A 15,744-nucleotide genomic window follows, 5' to 3' on the forward strand; every position below is an offset into this window, starting at 1 on the left:
TTTGGTTCCTAGATGGGAGTGGGGAAAGCTTAACATTATTTACCCCGAGGCTGCTCCAAAGTGTATCAGGGGCTGGGATAAAAGGAGACACAAAGGTGGCTTAAAGTCCCCTCTGTTCCTGCACTCCTCTTTGTCCTCTTCTCCTTCACCAGGATGCATCAGTTAATGAGCTGTTTATAGAGACCAGAATCCGGTCTTTGTGTGCCCTGACTGATGTAGCCTGGTGCAGGAGTGCCAGAAATGCTCTAGAAATGCTCCAGAGTTTGGCCACCGGTGCCCAAACTCTGGCCCTGCCCCCTGCTCCACCTCTTCCCCTGAGGCCATGCCCTTATTCCACCTCTTCTCCAGAGGCCCTGCCCCAACAATGCCTCTTCCTCCTGCCCTCACCCTGTTCCTGGCCTTGTGGTTGATTTGACTGGGTGCCGACTCCAGCTGAAAGCAGACACAGATCTTCCGTGGAGAGACTCTGACTAATCTGGCAACAAGCCAAATGTTTCTCAGGAAGGAAGAGAACTCAAGAGCCCTCAATGCATCATGCCTGGCATCGCTCTGAAATCCATTTCTTTGCCTTTCAAGATCCTGTTCCCCGAGTTTAGTGTTTTCGTGATGGATATCGGTGCGTGCCAGATGGTTTTTAAAAGCTTTGTTTTCCCCCACGCTGTATTTCATCAATCTTTTACTGCGCTCCGGGGACCTGATTCTGATCTCAGTGGTAACCATGCAATTCAGGAGCCGCTCTGTTGAAATCAGTGGAACGACGCCGGCTTGATGCCAGTGGACGTGAGATCGCAATCAAGTCCCCAGTGGCTTTTATTCAGCTTCAACATTCTTTTAAAGAAATCTTTTTCTGATCCTAAACCAGAGTCACGGTCTTCAAGAGATAATCCGTTATCTGCGATTTCACTTAATGCAAGCTGGAGAGGTTTTATCTCAGCACCATCATTTATTTTAGAACTTCAGCCAGTGCATCGAAAAACCTTTTACCTACGAACTGAAAGAACTGGTGGAGTTTATTAATCATCTTTCAAACCATGTAACAGACTTTTTCCAGCATTTCAGCACAGCTGCCTATTCCAGTTATTATTATTTGTATTGCGGTAGGGCCTGGAGTTTCTAACTGAGACTGGGACCATATTGTGCTATGTGCTATACTTACATATTCCTAAGGCGCTTACAAGTTAGGTAGACAAGGCAGATGGAGGGTGGGAAGGGAAACAGACACAGAGGTAAAGTGATGTGCCCAAGGTCACACATCAGATCAGTAGCAGAGCCAGGAAAAGAGCCCAGGTATCCTGACTCCCACACCAGTACCCTGTTCTCCGGACCACACCGCTTCAGCCATCAGCAGCTGTGCCTGCACTTAGAAGAATAATTGTCTTCTGTGGTATTAATCATCTCCACAGTTAGTCATTTATAGCTCCAGCAACTCTAGCATACGGGGTCAGATTGTAATCAGCCCCTGTGCTGAAGAGCATAGGGGAGGAGCCGCAATGAACTTCCTCTCCATTTCTTGAGCCCCTTAATATGGGCAAGTTACTGTGGGCAGTAGCTGTCTGAAAAAGGGTGGAAAGGGGAGAGGTGAGGGCTGGGCCAGGGCCCTAGAGGGAACCCTCTGAAAGGTGATATCGTTTCCTCAGAGCCCCCAGGAAGAATTCTGGCTGACTCTCCCAGAGTTCCTTACAGGGGGCAGCTCCTGGATGGCCACTGCAGACTGAATGTAGCCCATGCTATAGAGGTACAATTGCATTTGAGGCTTCACACAGCAGTCTGACTCTGGTAAAATTCCCATTGACTTATCATGTCTCTATCCTAGGTCTGGCATTGGAATTATGTCATGTTGCCCTATCTCATTGGCCTCAATGGAAGATTTACCTTCATAAAGTCTACAGGATAGAGCCCTTACAATTCAAAGAATGAATGCCAGCAAGCCCACGCCTGTGTCTTTGCCACCTCCCAAATTGCTCACGCTGAAGGGCTTTCTAACTTGGCCTTGCTCACTCACAACTGGGCATGGGGTTATATTCTTATTGCTCTGGCTTATCTGAGAAAAGGGTCATTTCTGGGCTCACGTACAATCACCCAGATTCTGGCTACAGGGGAGTTACTCCAGATGTAAATGGGAGCAGAACTGGAACAATCATATCACAGTAGGTTTGCCGGGCCAAATTCTGCTCTAATTACATCGTTGTAAACTCATTGCCTTCAATATGACTATGTGATTGCCAGTAACATGAAGCTTAGTTTATGCACTATTAATAGCTGAGTGAAATTCCCTCTGTGCTGTCCCATTCCTTTCTGGGGTAACTTAGAGTGATTTCACCACACCAGAGGACAGCTTGTAAAATTACAACTGGGGCTAGTGAACACATTAAAGATCCCATGTAGCTGCTTACAGCAAACCTTACAAGACATGGCACTAGACTATTACGCGATTATTTTTGCACCTCCTGCTGTGGAAATTGAACCCTGTTTGAATAGGGATTTGGGAACCAAGAAGTTTCTGAGTCATTGTTGCAAACAAGCTGTCAGAGGCATTGCCTTCTGTGAATCAAAAATCTATCCAATATAGCGATAAACCGTGGAGTGAAATGAAACCCTTGTTCATTAAGGTGCAGCTGACAGAGGCTTTGTGTATTGGTGTGGAGCTGAAGTATGTATAGTACATGGATAGACAACTTTCTGGCCAGTTGCATATTAACGTAATTAGAAAAAGCATTGTCAGTGGTAAAAGATAAAATAACAAAACCTAACAAAACTCTGTAAAAACAACTGGATGACTGTGGACACTTGAGCTCATTATTTTATTTTTAAACTTTATTCTGGCGGTTTTGATTTTGATTTCTCAAAATGCCAGATGCTATTAGACCATGTTGAAGACCAGAGGTTTAAACTTTTCACCTAGTGAACCACATCCTAACAACCAGGTCAGACAAGTTTCTCTGACCTATTCTACCACCTTTGCAGTGATATTTCCTAGCATGGGGGAATCCCCAACGAGCATAGAGCCAGCAGAGTTGCTTCCTATTACTCCTCTCCTGCAGACCCTAGTGCTGGGGGTGGGGGTGTGTGTTAGGATGGGCAAGAGGACTGGCAGAGCACAAAGTCAGCTGGCATATGGTCCCTAGGGAATAACACACTGGTGCATTTTAGAGCAGCCCTTGGGCTGCTCCAAACTGGTCCAATGTCAGGGCAAAGACTCAGGCTATTGGAGCAGAATAACAGGTTCCCTACTAGCTCTGTCCCTCACCAACACACACATACATTTTGCTTCCCCCACTATTAACTGGATGTAACAGAGAAGTAGGTCCATAATCTATTGGTTACCTCTCCCCCACAAACAATGTGTGATTAGCAGACTGCCGCCCCTCCTAATAAAGATCCTATTCACAATTGTGCAACATCCCTGTGGGAATTACACCAATTACATTACATGCAGCTAGGCTGGCTCCTTCCTTCTTATCTTCAGCTGCTTCCCCAGGCTTCAGGGCTTTTCTTTATAACGAAGAGCATGGATGCCTGTAGAAGAAGCTAGTAACGAGGTGGGGCTAACATCATATGACCTGCTCTCTGTGGGCTACCAGCAAGTGATTCACAGACCACAGTCTGAGAAACACTGGTATAGACTACTAATCAGTTCCAAATTCAGTTCTTTAAAATGCAGCTCTGATGAGTCAAATAAGCCCCACGACACACCTCACAAACTGGGTTTTTCTTTAAACGATGGAACTCACAAGTCTGAGTTAATTTTTCTTTTTCTGATGAATTTTGCAAAAGAATGTGGGGCTGGCACTACTTCCCATGTTGCAGCTCAACAGTTTAGCTCCATGTTTGTAAGCAGAAAACCAGCAGGGTTTAGAATGTAACTTTGGCACACCTTTACCTGCTAGCCGTGTGACTATTTTTGCTGCAGCAGATTGCACTAGTCTTCTATTGTTTCAGGAAAGCGAACTGCGTAGTAAAATTATACTTACTGTATACAGCTTTTCAGGCATAGATTTCAAAGGTGGGTAAGTATTGTTATTATCCCTATTTTTTGTAGCTAAGGAAATTGAGACACAGACAGATTAAGTGATTTGCCCACAGTCACACACTAGCTCGTTGGCAAACCCAGGTCTTCTGACCCACAGGCTGGTTCCCCATCCACTTGATGATGACGACGATGATGCCAGTTAATTGCTTTCTCCAGGTCCTTGGCCCAAATCCTCAGCTGCATCCCTGCTCCGGGTGCAGCTTGTGGAAGAGGGATGGTGCAAATGGGTCTTTACGTCACCTTTCTGTCCCTGATTCCGTTAGGGGCCATGGACCAGTTAAAGAAGCCTCAGGCAAGCCCCTGACTTATACCCAGCTGTGTATGGCCCAAAGGGAGGGTTCAGGAAGCCTGGGGTTGCTGTGATTTAGAGCTGCTCTGACCACACACACCCCACACTGGCAACTGTGAGGAAGGGTGCACCGGTAAGTCTATGCCATCTGCAGGTTACTGAGGAAAATCATCCAATGGCTGTTTAAAATAGCATCATGCCTGTTTTGCTCTGCCTAAGCAGCACAAAGCAGCTGTAGAGGGGTCCAAGTCTGCCACTAATGGACAGCATCTAGAGGATAGACTATTAATGTCAAGTGTTTTGTGTCTGCCTTTCTCACTCCCTGCCAATCTCCCTCTGACATAGATTTTGCTCGGACAGAAATATAACACGGCGGTTGACTGGTGGTCCTTTGGTGTCCTTCTGTATGAGATGCTGATTGGCCAGTCTCCTTTCCATGGCCAAGATGAAGAGGAGCTTTTCCAGTCCATCCGCATGGATAATCCATTCTACCCTCGCTGGCTCAATAAGGATGCAAAAGACATCCTAGTGAAGGTAAGAAGACACAGCACTTCCACTGGTACAGGTCAGATCCTTTTTGCCAAATGCTAACATCTCTCCTTGATGTTTGCATCTTCTCACTGGTGTGCAGAGAAATGGCCTTAGTACTATGGTGAGAAATAATCTCATAGAATCATAGAATATTAGGGTTGGAAAAGACCTCAGAGGTCATCTAGTCCAACCCTCTGCTCAAAGCAGGACCAACACCAACTAAATCATCCCAGCCAGGGCTTTGTCAACCCAGGCCTTAAAAACCTCTAAGGATGGAGATTCCACCACCTCCCTAGGAAACCCATTCCAGTGCTTCACCACCCTCCTAGTGAAACAGTGTTTCCTAATATCCAAGCTAACCCTCTCCCACTGCAACTTGAGACCATTGCTTCTTGTTCTGTCATCTGCCACCACTGAGAACAGCTGCGCTCCATCCTCTTTGGAACCCCCCTTCAGGTAGTTGAAGGCTACCCCTGTCACTCTTCCCTTCTGCAGACTAAATAACCCCAGTTCCCTCAGCCTCTCCTCGTAAGTCATGTGCCCCAGCCCCCTAATCATTTCCATTGCCCTCCACTGTACTCTCTCCAATTTGTCCACATCCCTTCTGTAGTGGGGGGACCAAAGCTGGATGCACGATTATAGACAGTGCTTTGTCTGAGGATCTCAGAGCACAATGGGCCTGATCCCAGGCCCCCTGAATCTTAACGCCTACATTCATCTCCACGTTGTCTCCATCCCCCTCCTTGTTCTCTCATGTCTCACATTAGTCTTTCTGGTTTGGACTCGGGGGAAGGACCATGTTATTTATGTGTCAGGAAAGTCACATGGTAATGCACCATGCTCCATCAATAATAATAATGGAGAAAGAGGATTCTCTGTTCTATGTATATACAGCACCTAGCACAGCAGGACTCAGGCTTCTAGGAACCACCATAATAAGAATAATAAATAAAGTACAAACATGCTGGCTCAAACAATGCACAACACGTGAGACAGAGATTATGGAGGCCTGACTAGGTGTCTCTTGGTGCCATCTTTCTGCACAAGCAGACTGAGCTTTTGTTAGCTTTATTTAATGTAGTATCAGAAATAAAAATCATCCTTATTGCCAAACACTAAACTCCCTTTCTGAGAAAGAGACAATTATCCTGGTTATTGGCCACTTCCCATTAGCACTGAATTTGTATAGTTAAACATGTGGTAGTCTTTAGATTCATTAGAATAAGCATTTAATTTAGTGGAGGGGACTCTGTATAGCTGAATTATAGCTGTGCAATCAATCTCCTTTGGTCTATTTCATCACTGTGGCCAGGTTATGATTTGCTGGTGCACAACCCAAGACTCCATTCTGTAGCTGGGATTTCCTTCCATCCGATTCTTCAGTGGCTACCTTTGGCCCTAGACCTTATTGTTGTTTATTAGTTGTTGAGCAGCAACTGTGTGTTTGCTTGCTAACGAGCATGCACATAAAAGACATGGTCCCACCCCAGATAAAAGGCCAGTTTTTCAAAAGACCTCAGCGCCGACAACTGGTGGGGGGCCAGATTGCCCAAATAGTTTCTTGTGTTGAGAACAATGGGAGCTGATGGGCACTGAGCACTTTGGAAAATGTGGCGCCTAGCGCTGGGTAGGAAATGGTTTTCCTGTCACGCAAATGTTTCTGAGATTTTAAAAAAATTGTCCTGTTCGGGGATGAGAACAGAGCCCTTTGAACGATTTTCATGGAAACACACACAGAGAGACCCATGCCACGGGAGCCAGTAGCCTGGTGGTTAGCCACGATGGGGAGACCCAGGTTCTAGCTCCTGGTCTGAGTCAGGGAGAGATGGGTCTTGAACTTAGGTTACCCACATCTCAACAGATTCTATAGTCACTGGTCTTTTTGGATGTTGGGAGGGAATAGTCTTTTTTTCTCTCTCTCTCTCTCTCTAACCAGAAATTCCATCCTGGACCTAAGCTACTTTTCCCCATGAAAGTTTCATCAAACCTGATATGTCCTTGACTCTCTAATACCTTGTGTACAACATGCCTACCACAACACTGCCCACCTACAGAAAGTCTCATTTTTGTCAAATTGGCATTTTCGAGTGAAAATGCATTTTGTCAAAACATTCCTGACCCACTCTACATGCCATTTCATTTAGGGGCCTGCAGAAGAGCTCAGCTCTTTTGAAAATCTGTGTCATAGACAACCCGTCTTCTTCCAGGGCTAGAAAAGTCTTCTATCTTTTCAGCTGATCTTGATAAACAAGGGAACCTGTGGCCATGGCAGGGACAGTGGAAGCTTCCTAACAGTGGGGGGCCACGGGTGCCCAAACCGTGGCCCCGCCCCCCCACACTGCCCCTTCACCTGAGGCCCCACCCCTACACTGCCCCTTCCCCTGAGGCCCCATTCCTTTCCCCTGTTGCTTGTCCTTACGGCTGGTAAAAAGTGGGAGGGCATAGCCCCGTTGTTCCAGTGCCCCTGGGTCAAGGTGTCATGGTAAAAGTGCCAACAGAAGGGAAGACAACACACAGAGTGCAAGGAGTGATTTTTAAGTAGCTTTGCCACCTCTTAGCAGCCTTTCTGATTCGGAGACCTCACAAAATGCAGGCCCAGATGACTGGAATGCTTGGTAAAAATGAAGGTGGGCAACACCTGCCATATGAATATTCTAGCCATCAAGGCCTAATTTTTCCAACACTTATGCCTCAGCTTTATCTACAAAATATTCATCCTCACAACCCGTAATTGTACACACATGTCATTGTACAGGCATTTACACAGGCAAACAGGTGCAGTAATCGTGCATCTAAGCACCTATTTTGTACACACAATTCACCATTGGCTTGTGCACCTGCACGTTTTGAGGGCACAGCTTAATGGCTGACATTGAAAAATTGGCCTCAAGTATCAAAGTGAAGTAATGAGGACCAGGACAAGATGATTCAGCTTCCCGCTTGGCATGTGGGGCTAGGGATCAGCACCACTTTGCCTGCAAGATTCACGTTTTCACTGAGTAAAGAGGTACCATGGGTGACACCTACCATGGCTACGTGGGTGCTACTGTGGACGGTGCTATCCACAGAAGAGTAAGGTGCTCCGCTCTCTGCTCACTTCCAGCTTTTCGTGCGAGAACCGGAGAGGAGGCTCGGAGCAAAGGGGAACATCCGCCAGCATGCCTTTTTCCAGGAGATAAACTGGGAGGTTCTAGAAGAGCGAGCGATGGAACCACCATTCAAACCCAGAGTGGTAAGGACTATTCTTAGGTTCCTCAGATCAAAACGCTTTTCTTACCATATTCTTTTGTTCCTGAACTGTGCGTTCTCCCCAGTGGCAAGGCCAGCATAGGCTATTTGGGTGGGCCCTGACTGCGGGTGGGTGGGCAATTATGGGAGGGCCGGGAGGGCAGGAGGGATGGGGGGCCTGCTTACCCCCACCTCATGCAGCTGGCCTTGCGGGGGGCGATGGATGGACCCACTGCCCAGGGGCTCCCCGGGGCCCCGGGTGTGCACCAAGCTCTGGGAGGAGACGCTGCTCTCCAGCACGCACGGCTCCCGGCTCTCTTCCAGGTGCCACCGCCCCACACTGGGCCCGGTTCCCCCAGGCAGCGGGCCTGCCTTTTTTGAAGATCTCCTCTACTTCTGCCGGCCACCCGCTCACTCGCCCTCCTCCCAGTGGCGGATTAGCCCCTGGGCCAACCCGGGACCCCAGAAAAATGGGTGCTCTCGTGCCCCTACCCGCTCTGCCTGCCCAGTGCTCCTGTCGGGGAGCGGAGGCGGTGCGCGGGGGGCTTTCTCCACTCCGCCCACCCCACCGGCGCTCCAGCCTGGGAGTGGGCTCAGGGCACTGGGGCTTTCCCCGCTTCACCCACCCAGCCCCAGCAGGAGCACGAGGCGGGCAGAGCGGAGCAAGCCCCCATGCCCTGAGCCCACTCCCCGGCTGGAGCGCTGGGTGGGCAGGCAGAGCAGGCAAGCTTTGGGGCCAGAGCAGAGCTGGGGCTGTGGGGGGGGGTGGCCGTGGCCCACCCAGGTCCACCTGTGGCTTTGCCACTGGCTCTCCCTACCAGCACTGAAGTTGGCACCAACAGCCAATCAGAACAGCCTGCCTGGAGAGCACCAGCGGGATTCAGACCAGCATTTCCAAACGTAGCCGCCCCTAGTCAGACACACTGGGCAAAATTTTCAAGCTCCGGAATCTAACGTCAGGGACGTCAACCCACATTTAGGCACCGAGGGTCTTGTTTTTAGTTGTGCTGATTTCCCACGTGCTACATTGACTTCATGTGGAGTTGTGGGAACTCTTTGCTTCTGCAGATCAGGCCCTGCTTCCTCAACGTGGATTGACTTTGGACACACAGGATAGACAATGTTGGCCTTTGGTTAAGTGCCTAAGTACACACAGAAGCACCTAACCATAGACATCCAAACGTGAAAATGCTGAACCTAACTTCTGGTGCCCCATGCAGTTCTTAATTTGTGCCAGGGCTTGCCAGGGCTGAGTCCTGGCACCTCTAGGCTTGGTAGTTCATAGCCCCACCCACTCTGGGCTTCCTGCTTCCATTATGAATGTAAAAAATCTATTTGAGCCCCGGCACATCTTTCATTACAAATTAAGCACCGGCTCCATGGGATTCTGCTTCATTATGGCACACAGAATTAAGGTACAAGGTCAAATCAAACCATCAGCTTCTCTGTGAAATCTGGAGAACACTCATAGACTATCAGGGTTGGAAGGGACCTCAGGAGATCATCTAGTCCAGCCAATCCTCAATTTTTGCCCCAGACTCCTAAATGGCCCCCTCAAGGATTGAGCTTACAACCCTGGGTTTAGCAGGCCAATGGTCAAACCACTGAGCTATCCCTCCCTCCAACAGCTGATGTTGTCAATAACAGCAATAGCATTTGTATAGTACTTACAACACAGCATTTATGTCGAGCAGTTTACCTTCAAAGTCATTTCCAAACCCAGGTTAATTAGCCTGCACAGACTGATACATAAGCCTAATTATCCCTGTTTTACAGAAAGAGAAACCAATTCTCTAATATCCCTACATGGTAGAATTCACTGGAGTCACACTGTTGCCCATATAATCTGTACTCCCATTTACAGTACTTAGATATCACAGTGAGAGGTAGGTGATTGACACCAAGGTTCTGGATACTTTGATACCACACTGATACCAAGGTAACCAATACCAGGATGATGGATACTTAGGTCTGGTCTACACTTACGAACTAACTACATCGCTCAGCACTGTGAAAAATTTTGCACCCTGAGCACCATAGTTAACCGCTAGTGTAGACGTGGCTAGATCAGTAGAAGGATTCTTCTGTCACGCTATCTACCGCCTCTTGGAGTGGTGGATTAACTACATCAACGCAAAAACCTTTTCATGGACGTAGGAAGTGTCTACACTGTGTAGACGTGCCCTTAGATCCCAAAGGTATGGGTGCCTTAAATATACCATTAGATTAGATTTAGATGAATGGTAAATGGTATGAAAAGAAACAACTGTTTTTTCGTTCTTTCCTTTTTCCTTCTTGAAGAAATCCACAAGTGACTGTAGCAACTTTGACAAGGAATTTCTCAATGAAAAACCTAGACTGTCGTGTGCAGACAGAGCGCTGATTAACAGCATGGACCAGAATATGTTCAGCAACTTCTCATTTGTGAACCCTAAAATGGAGAGGATCTTATCCTGAGATCTGCCCTCCCCGGCACCTTCCTCGCTAAAGGAATTCTGTGAATTGATTTGAGTAACACTTCTATCAACTGAAAACCAAGAATGGTTCACTTTGACGAGAACCTGAACAGAAGCACTCACCAGTGAAAGCTGATACCATGTTTGTGGGTTTCCTGGTTGTATCCTGTAGCAGATGCCAAACGTACTTCACGAATGGCCAACTCTCTTTCTGGTCTCTCTTGGTCTCGCTCTCTTTTCTGCATGCTCTTGAATTTGAAGGCAATAGAAAAGGAGTAGATACAAAATCCTGTTCACCTTACTCACACACATAGCCGGTGGGACTCCTCGTGTGAGTAAGACAACCACATTTCGGCCCTCGCGGTGTGTTTCAGATTTGCTACTCCAGTGTCCAGTCCTGACGTTCTTATTGAGACCAAATTTCCATTGAGTACAGGGTTGTGTGTTCAAGAATTGGACCTCCTAGAAGACTACCTTTCCAGGTAGGTCTCTTTTCAGCTCCCACCTGTGCACCTGTAAAATTGCATGTACACCTACATGTACTCGGCGAAGACAAACACCGGCCTGCATGCTTTAAAAATGCCGTTATTTGTGCAAGAGCTAGAATTTGCCCACACAAAAAAACCTTGGGACAGACGGGCTTTGTGGGTGCAAATTCCAACACTTGCATGCACATAAATGTTAGATTTGCCTAGGTGTGCATGCAGGGATTTACACTTGCGCAGACTGGGGACATGTATACGTGATCTTCAAACCACAGACTAAAAATCAAGCTCTATGTCAATGCAGTGAGGCTCAGCTCTGAGCTTTATTCCTCACATCTGCACTGTATGGGTGTGTCTATGCTTCAAGCTGTGGGTGCGATTCGCAGCTCGAGGAGACATACCCACGCTAGCTCTGATTGAGCTAGCGCACTAAAATTAGAGCGGTGCAAGCAGCGGGAGGATCGAGCTGCCCCAAGTTCATGCCTAGCATCTCAGTCTATCTTTAGCCCGCCAGCTCCATCAGAGCTAGTGTGGGTCTGTCTCCTTGAGCTGTGAATCACACCCTCAGCTCCAAAGGTAGACGTACCCTATGGGTGTTCATTCAAACAGGACTCTCTAAACCAGGAGTTCTCAGGACAAAATTTTTCATGGCCTCAGAGTGCGGACACCAACTCTTGCTGGTGGCCGCTCTCACACTTTTCCCTAAAATACTTAATCAGCTTTAAGAAAAACAATTAAATATGCACATATGCACGTCCATATCATTATCATTTATTTATTGCTAGCTAGTAAGTCCATTGTGAAAAGTGATATTAACGTACAAATACTGCTTTTCACAGCAGACTTACTCAGCCCTGCCAAGTCTGTGGACAAATTAAGCCCTGGATGAGGGGCTAGGGGAGGCAGGGGGGAGCTAGAGCCTGAAGTCCTGCCACCCCAAGTCTAGGGCCTGCCACTGTGCAGCCGAAGCCTGGGATTGGAGCCCGAAGCCCCACAGCCAGAGCCTGCCAGCCCACCACCCCAGGACTGAACCCCAAAGCCTGAGCCCCACCGCCCTTGGGAAGGTGGGGAACTCACAGGCTGCCTGCTCCTCCAGCATTGTGCTGCAGGTGTCTCCAGAGGGGGGCAGGACCCAACCCCTGCTGGCAGCCCCAGCAACTGATACCAAGGCGGTGCATCCAAGAGCAACAGGGAGAGGGAGGGGCTTTCACTCCCCCCCCCCCCCACACACCTCCCAGGGGCCTCTGGTAGCAAGAAAAGGCCATGGTGGCCGCATTTGAGAAATGCTGCTCTAAGCTTCTGTCCCACCATCTGCCAGATTCAGGGTAAAATCGGGGCTGGATTCTCTTTGGGGGAGTCTCTTCTTCCTAACACCTGGTCAGGAATATGGAGAGACTCTCCCCCAAAACATAATTTAGGGATTTGGGCCTCTGGTCATTGTCCTGTAGGTATTAACTTGAAAGATAGTATTCAGTACTTTCAAAGACTGAACAACTTAATACTGCTACAAATGATGCTGCCCCTGCTCTTTGGTATTCAGCAGGGACCTGAACCAAGGTACAAAGCTGCACGCGACACTCTAAAGATGAGACAATACATTGCATGATAATGGCAATTATTTTCTCTCAACTGTTGACAACAAGTTGCTGACCTATTATGTTCTGTTTCGGGCAAAAAAATATCGTAGCAGTAATGAGATTTTAGTGGAAATCCTTTACAATAAATGTACGCTGTCTTCTGAGATTTGCAAAACCATCATCCTACTTATTTAGTTGCTGTTCAAGAGATAAATGGAAAGATCTAATGCCTCTAAGTTACTGCTTTTCACTAATAGTCTAATGGAAATATTTACCCTGGTTATCATGTCAAAGCAGAAATAAAGAGCCAGATTCTCTGCTCTGTTGACTTCAGTGGAGCTATGTTGGTTTATTCCAACTGAGGATTTGTATGAATATTTAGAGATTTCCAAGGGCAATGTAATGTTAATGACTCGATTCAATTAAAACTGTCATAGGCTTTCTACCTGTACAACCACGTTCTGCACAGCAGTGTCAGTGACCATGGTCCCATGTGAGGGAATGGGCACTCACCATAGTACGGTGATGGGCAGCAGTATGAAAATCTAAGACAGAAAAGAAAACCACCTTGCTGTTAAAAGAATATCCCAGGAATGTGAGTCTCCTGCCTCTTGAGAAGTCGTTGTTTGTGCTGTATGAAATGTAGGTGAAATCTGTGCATACTGTTTGCCGCTAGTCATCATGTTTAATTAGATTCGTTAACATGAATTTTTAAAATGTCAGTGCTGTTTGTACAGTTTAATAAAATGTTGTGTATGATTGGCGAGTGAGTGTAAATGTGATTAAAGGGGAACAAAGAAAGGACACACTCAGAAAAGCCATTCAAATTGTGACGGGCGCTCTGCTGCGTGTTCTTCGGGGGCATTTCAACCAGGTGGTAAGTAACCAAAGTCAGGACGCATTTGAGTATTAAAACCTGTGCTATGGACTAACGTCTATTTCTGCATAACAGCAACTGTAAAACCAAATTGTACCCTTACGTGGGAGCACGCACCTCCCGCTGATGTCAATAATGGGATTTGCTTGTGCATCGTGGGCCCAGATCCTCAGCAGGTGTATCTCACTTTCGCTCCATTGAAGTCGATGGAGCTATGCCAGTTTATACCAGCTGAGCATCAGGCCTTTAGTATCTAAGAGAAAAAATTGATATTATAAGAAGGGAAACCGGATCAAAGAAAAGAGCCAAATTCTCCTCTTAGTGACAAAGGGGGTTGCATGGGAATAAGAGGGAGGTATAACATCCACCATCGTGTTCCAAATATGCTTACAGGGGCCGAAATTTAGGCACCCAGTGTGTTATTTTAAAAAGCACACAGTGTTGGCTTAAACGTAGCTCCCATTGAAGTCAATGGTTAAACTCCCATTGACTCCAGCAGGAGCAGAGTTAGGCCAATCCTGTGTGCTTTTGAAAATCCCACACCTAAATCCTTAATTGGGCATGTAAGAGAGGATGGCCTGGTTCTTACTGGTGCTCAGCACCTGCTGCTTGCATTGAAGTCAATGGGAGCTGTGAGTGCTCAGCACTTATGATAGGAAGGAAACTTCCCATTAGGTTCTTACATTCAGAGTTAGGAGTCCATTTTTAGGCATCTAACTTTGAAAGGGTTGGTCTTTCTGTACTTAAACCTAGAGTGATGGATGGGCAGGTTTTAAAAAAAGATCTACATCAATAGAAATAAAATCACTTCACTTCCTGCTTGTTGAATTCCAGACAAGCCTATTCTACTCCTGGGGGAATTCTGTGCCAAAAAATTAAAAATTCTGTACCAAAAAATTAAAAATTCTGCACAGGATATTTTAAAATTCTGCAAATTTTATTTGTCAGAATAACACTGCACAAGTATGCCAGTTTCAATTATTTTGGACATTTATTTCAAAATACCTGTCAGCAAGTATGTCTGTAACAATACAGATACACACATGTACAGTAATGTCCCCAAGATCCCAGATTTCAGCACTATCCCTTAATGAGCACCAACAGTATGCTCAGGGTTATACCAGAATAACTGTTGAACTGAGCTGTCTTTTGGCTCAGATTCAACTTCATAGTACTGTGGATTTGCATTGCAGACATACAATTTCTGCCATTTCACTTGCTCCCCCTAAAGTAGAAATACTGCCAAATAGATACATCACTGATTGCCTCTTAAAAGCATATCACATTTAATATCTGAACTGGCTCCTTGTCTCCTGCTTTGATTTTCTTCTGAGTTTTGGCTCTGAGGTTTCTTACTATTACCTAATCCTGTCTGGTGTTCCACACTGAGGAACTAAGACAAGTTTCATTCTTAGCATTGTCAGATGAATTAGAAATGAACCCAAATCAAAACCTTATTTACCAACACCCCTCCCTTATAGGAAGGTTTGGAGCTCAACTTTGTGGTCAGCCCCTATCTCCAATGGGATGAACAAAACCTTTGAGATCCAAGACTTTCAAGAAATTCAGAGCTGGGTTTGAAAAGTCTAATTTGAATGGTATCATTCTGAACTGTTGCCTAAAGGGTTCCCATTTCTCCTTCCCCCTACCCGTACAAACCATCTCTAAATAGCCATCCTCTCTCACCAACAGAAACTGGTCCAATAAAAGATATTACCTCACCCACCTTGTGTCTCAAATATCTTCACTCATTAGACATGCGAACTCCGTCTCCCCATCTGTAACACTATCTCCTGACATTCTCAAGCTGGTTCAGCGAAACACTGGAGGAAGTACTGTATTTCCTTAGCTTTTAGTGCAGAAGCTCTGGTCAAACACAAACAATTGCTACATGCAGAAGAAAGACGGTCTAGTGGCCGGGCACCTCCCTGGAACTTGGGAGACCTGGATTCAAGTCCAGGCTCCACCACATGCTTCCTGTATGACCTTGGACTCATCTCTCTGGGACAGATTTGCAAAGGATTTAGGTACCTAAGGCCAGAGTTTCACAGATATTCAGGCACCTAAAAGTGCAGCTAGGTGCTTAAGCGCTGACTCCACCCTTTCCTGCCCCTGCTCCGGCCCCTCCTCTGAGGCCCCGCCCTCAGTCCGCCTCTTCTTGACCCAGCTCCACCATTGAGGCTCCCGCCCACTCGCAGCTCTCTGCCCTCCCCCGAGCTCCTCCCCCCGCTGATCCAGTGGGGGCCCCAGCTGTGGCTGGTGGGTGCTGAA

The 15,744-nt window shown here is 46.9% G+C and overlaps 1 protein-coding gene across 5 annotated transcripts in view; it reads left to right on the plus strand.

Annotated features, from left to right (window-relative positions):
- PRKCQ (protein kinase C theta) overlaps positions 1-13,355 on the plus strand; it is an 87,845-nt gene extending 74,490 nt beyond the window's left edge. For all 5 annotated transcript variants that reach the window (XM_048836659.2, XM_075124562.1, XM_048836660.2 and 2 more), the window contains 3 exons: positions 4,665-4,853; positions 7,954-8,082; positions 10,380-13,355. In XM_048836659.2, coding sequence (XP_048692616.2) covers positions 4,665-4,853; positions 7,954-8,082; positions 10,380-10,535 — 474 coding nt within the window. In that variant the 3' untranslated portion in view covers positions 10,536-13,355. The remainder of the gene's footprint in view (positions 1-4,664; positions 4,854-7,953; positions 8,083-10,379) is intronic.
- The last annotated feature ends 2,389 nt before the right edge of the window (positions 13,356-15,744 follow it).

Source organism: Caretta caretta, chromosome 1 (genome assembly GCF_965140235.1).
Source record: "Caretta caretta isolate rCarCar2 chromosome 1, rCarCar1.hap1, whole genome shotgun sequence".
NCBI classification, from domain to species: domain Eukaryota; kingdom Metazoa; phylum Chordata; order Testudines; family Cheloniidae; genus Caretta; species Caretta caretta.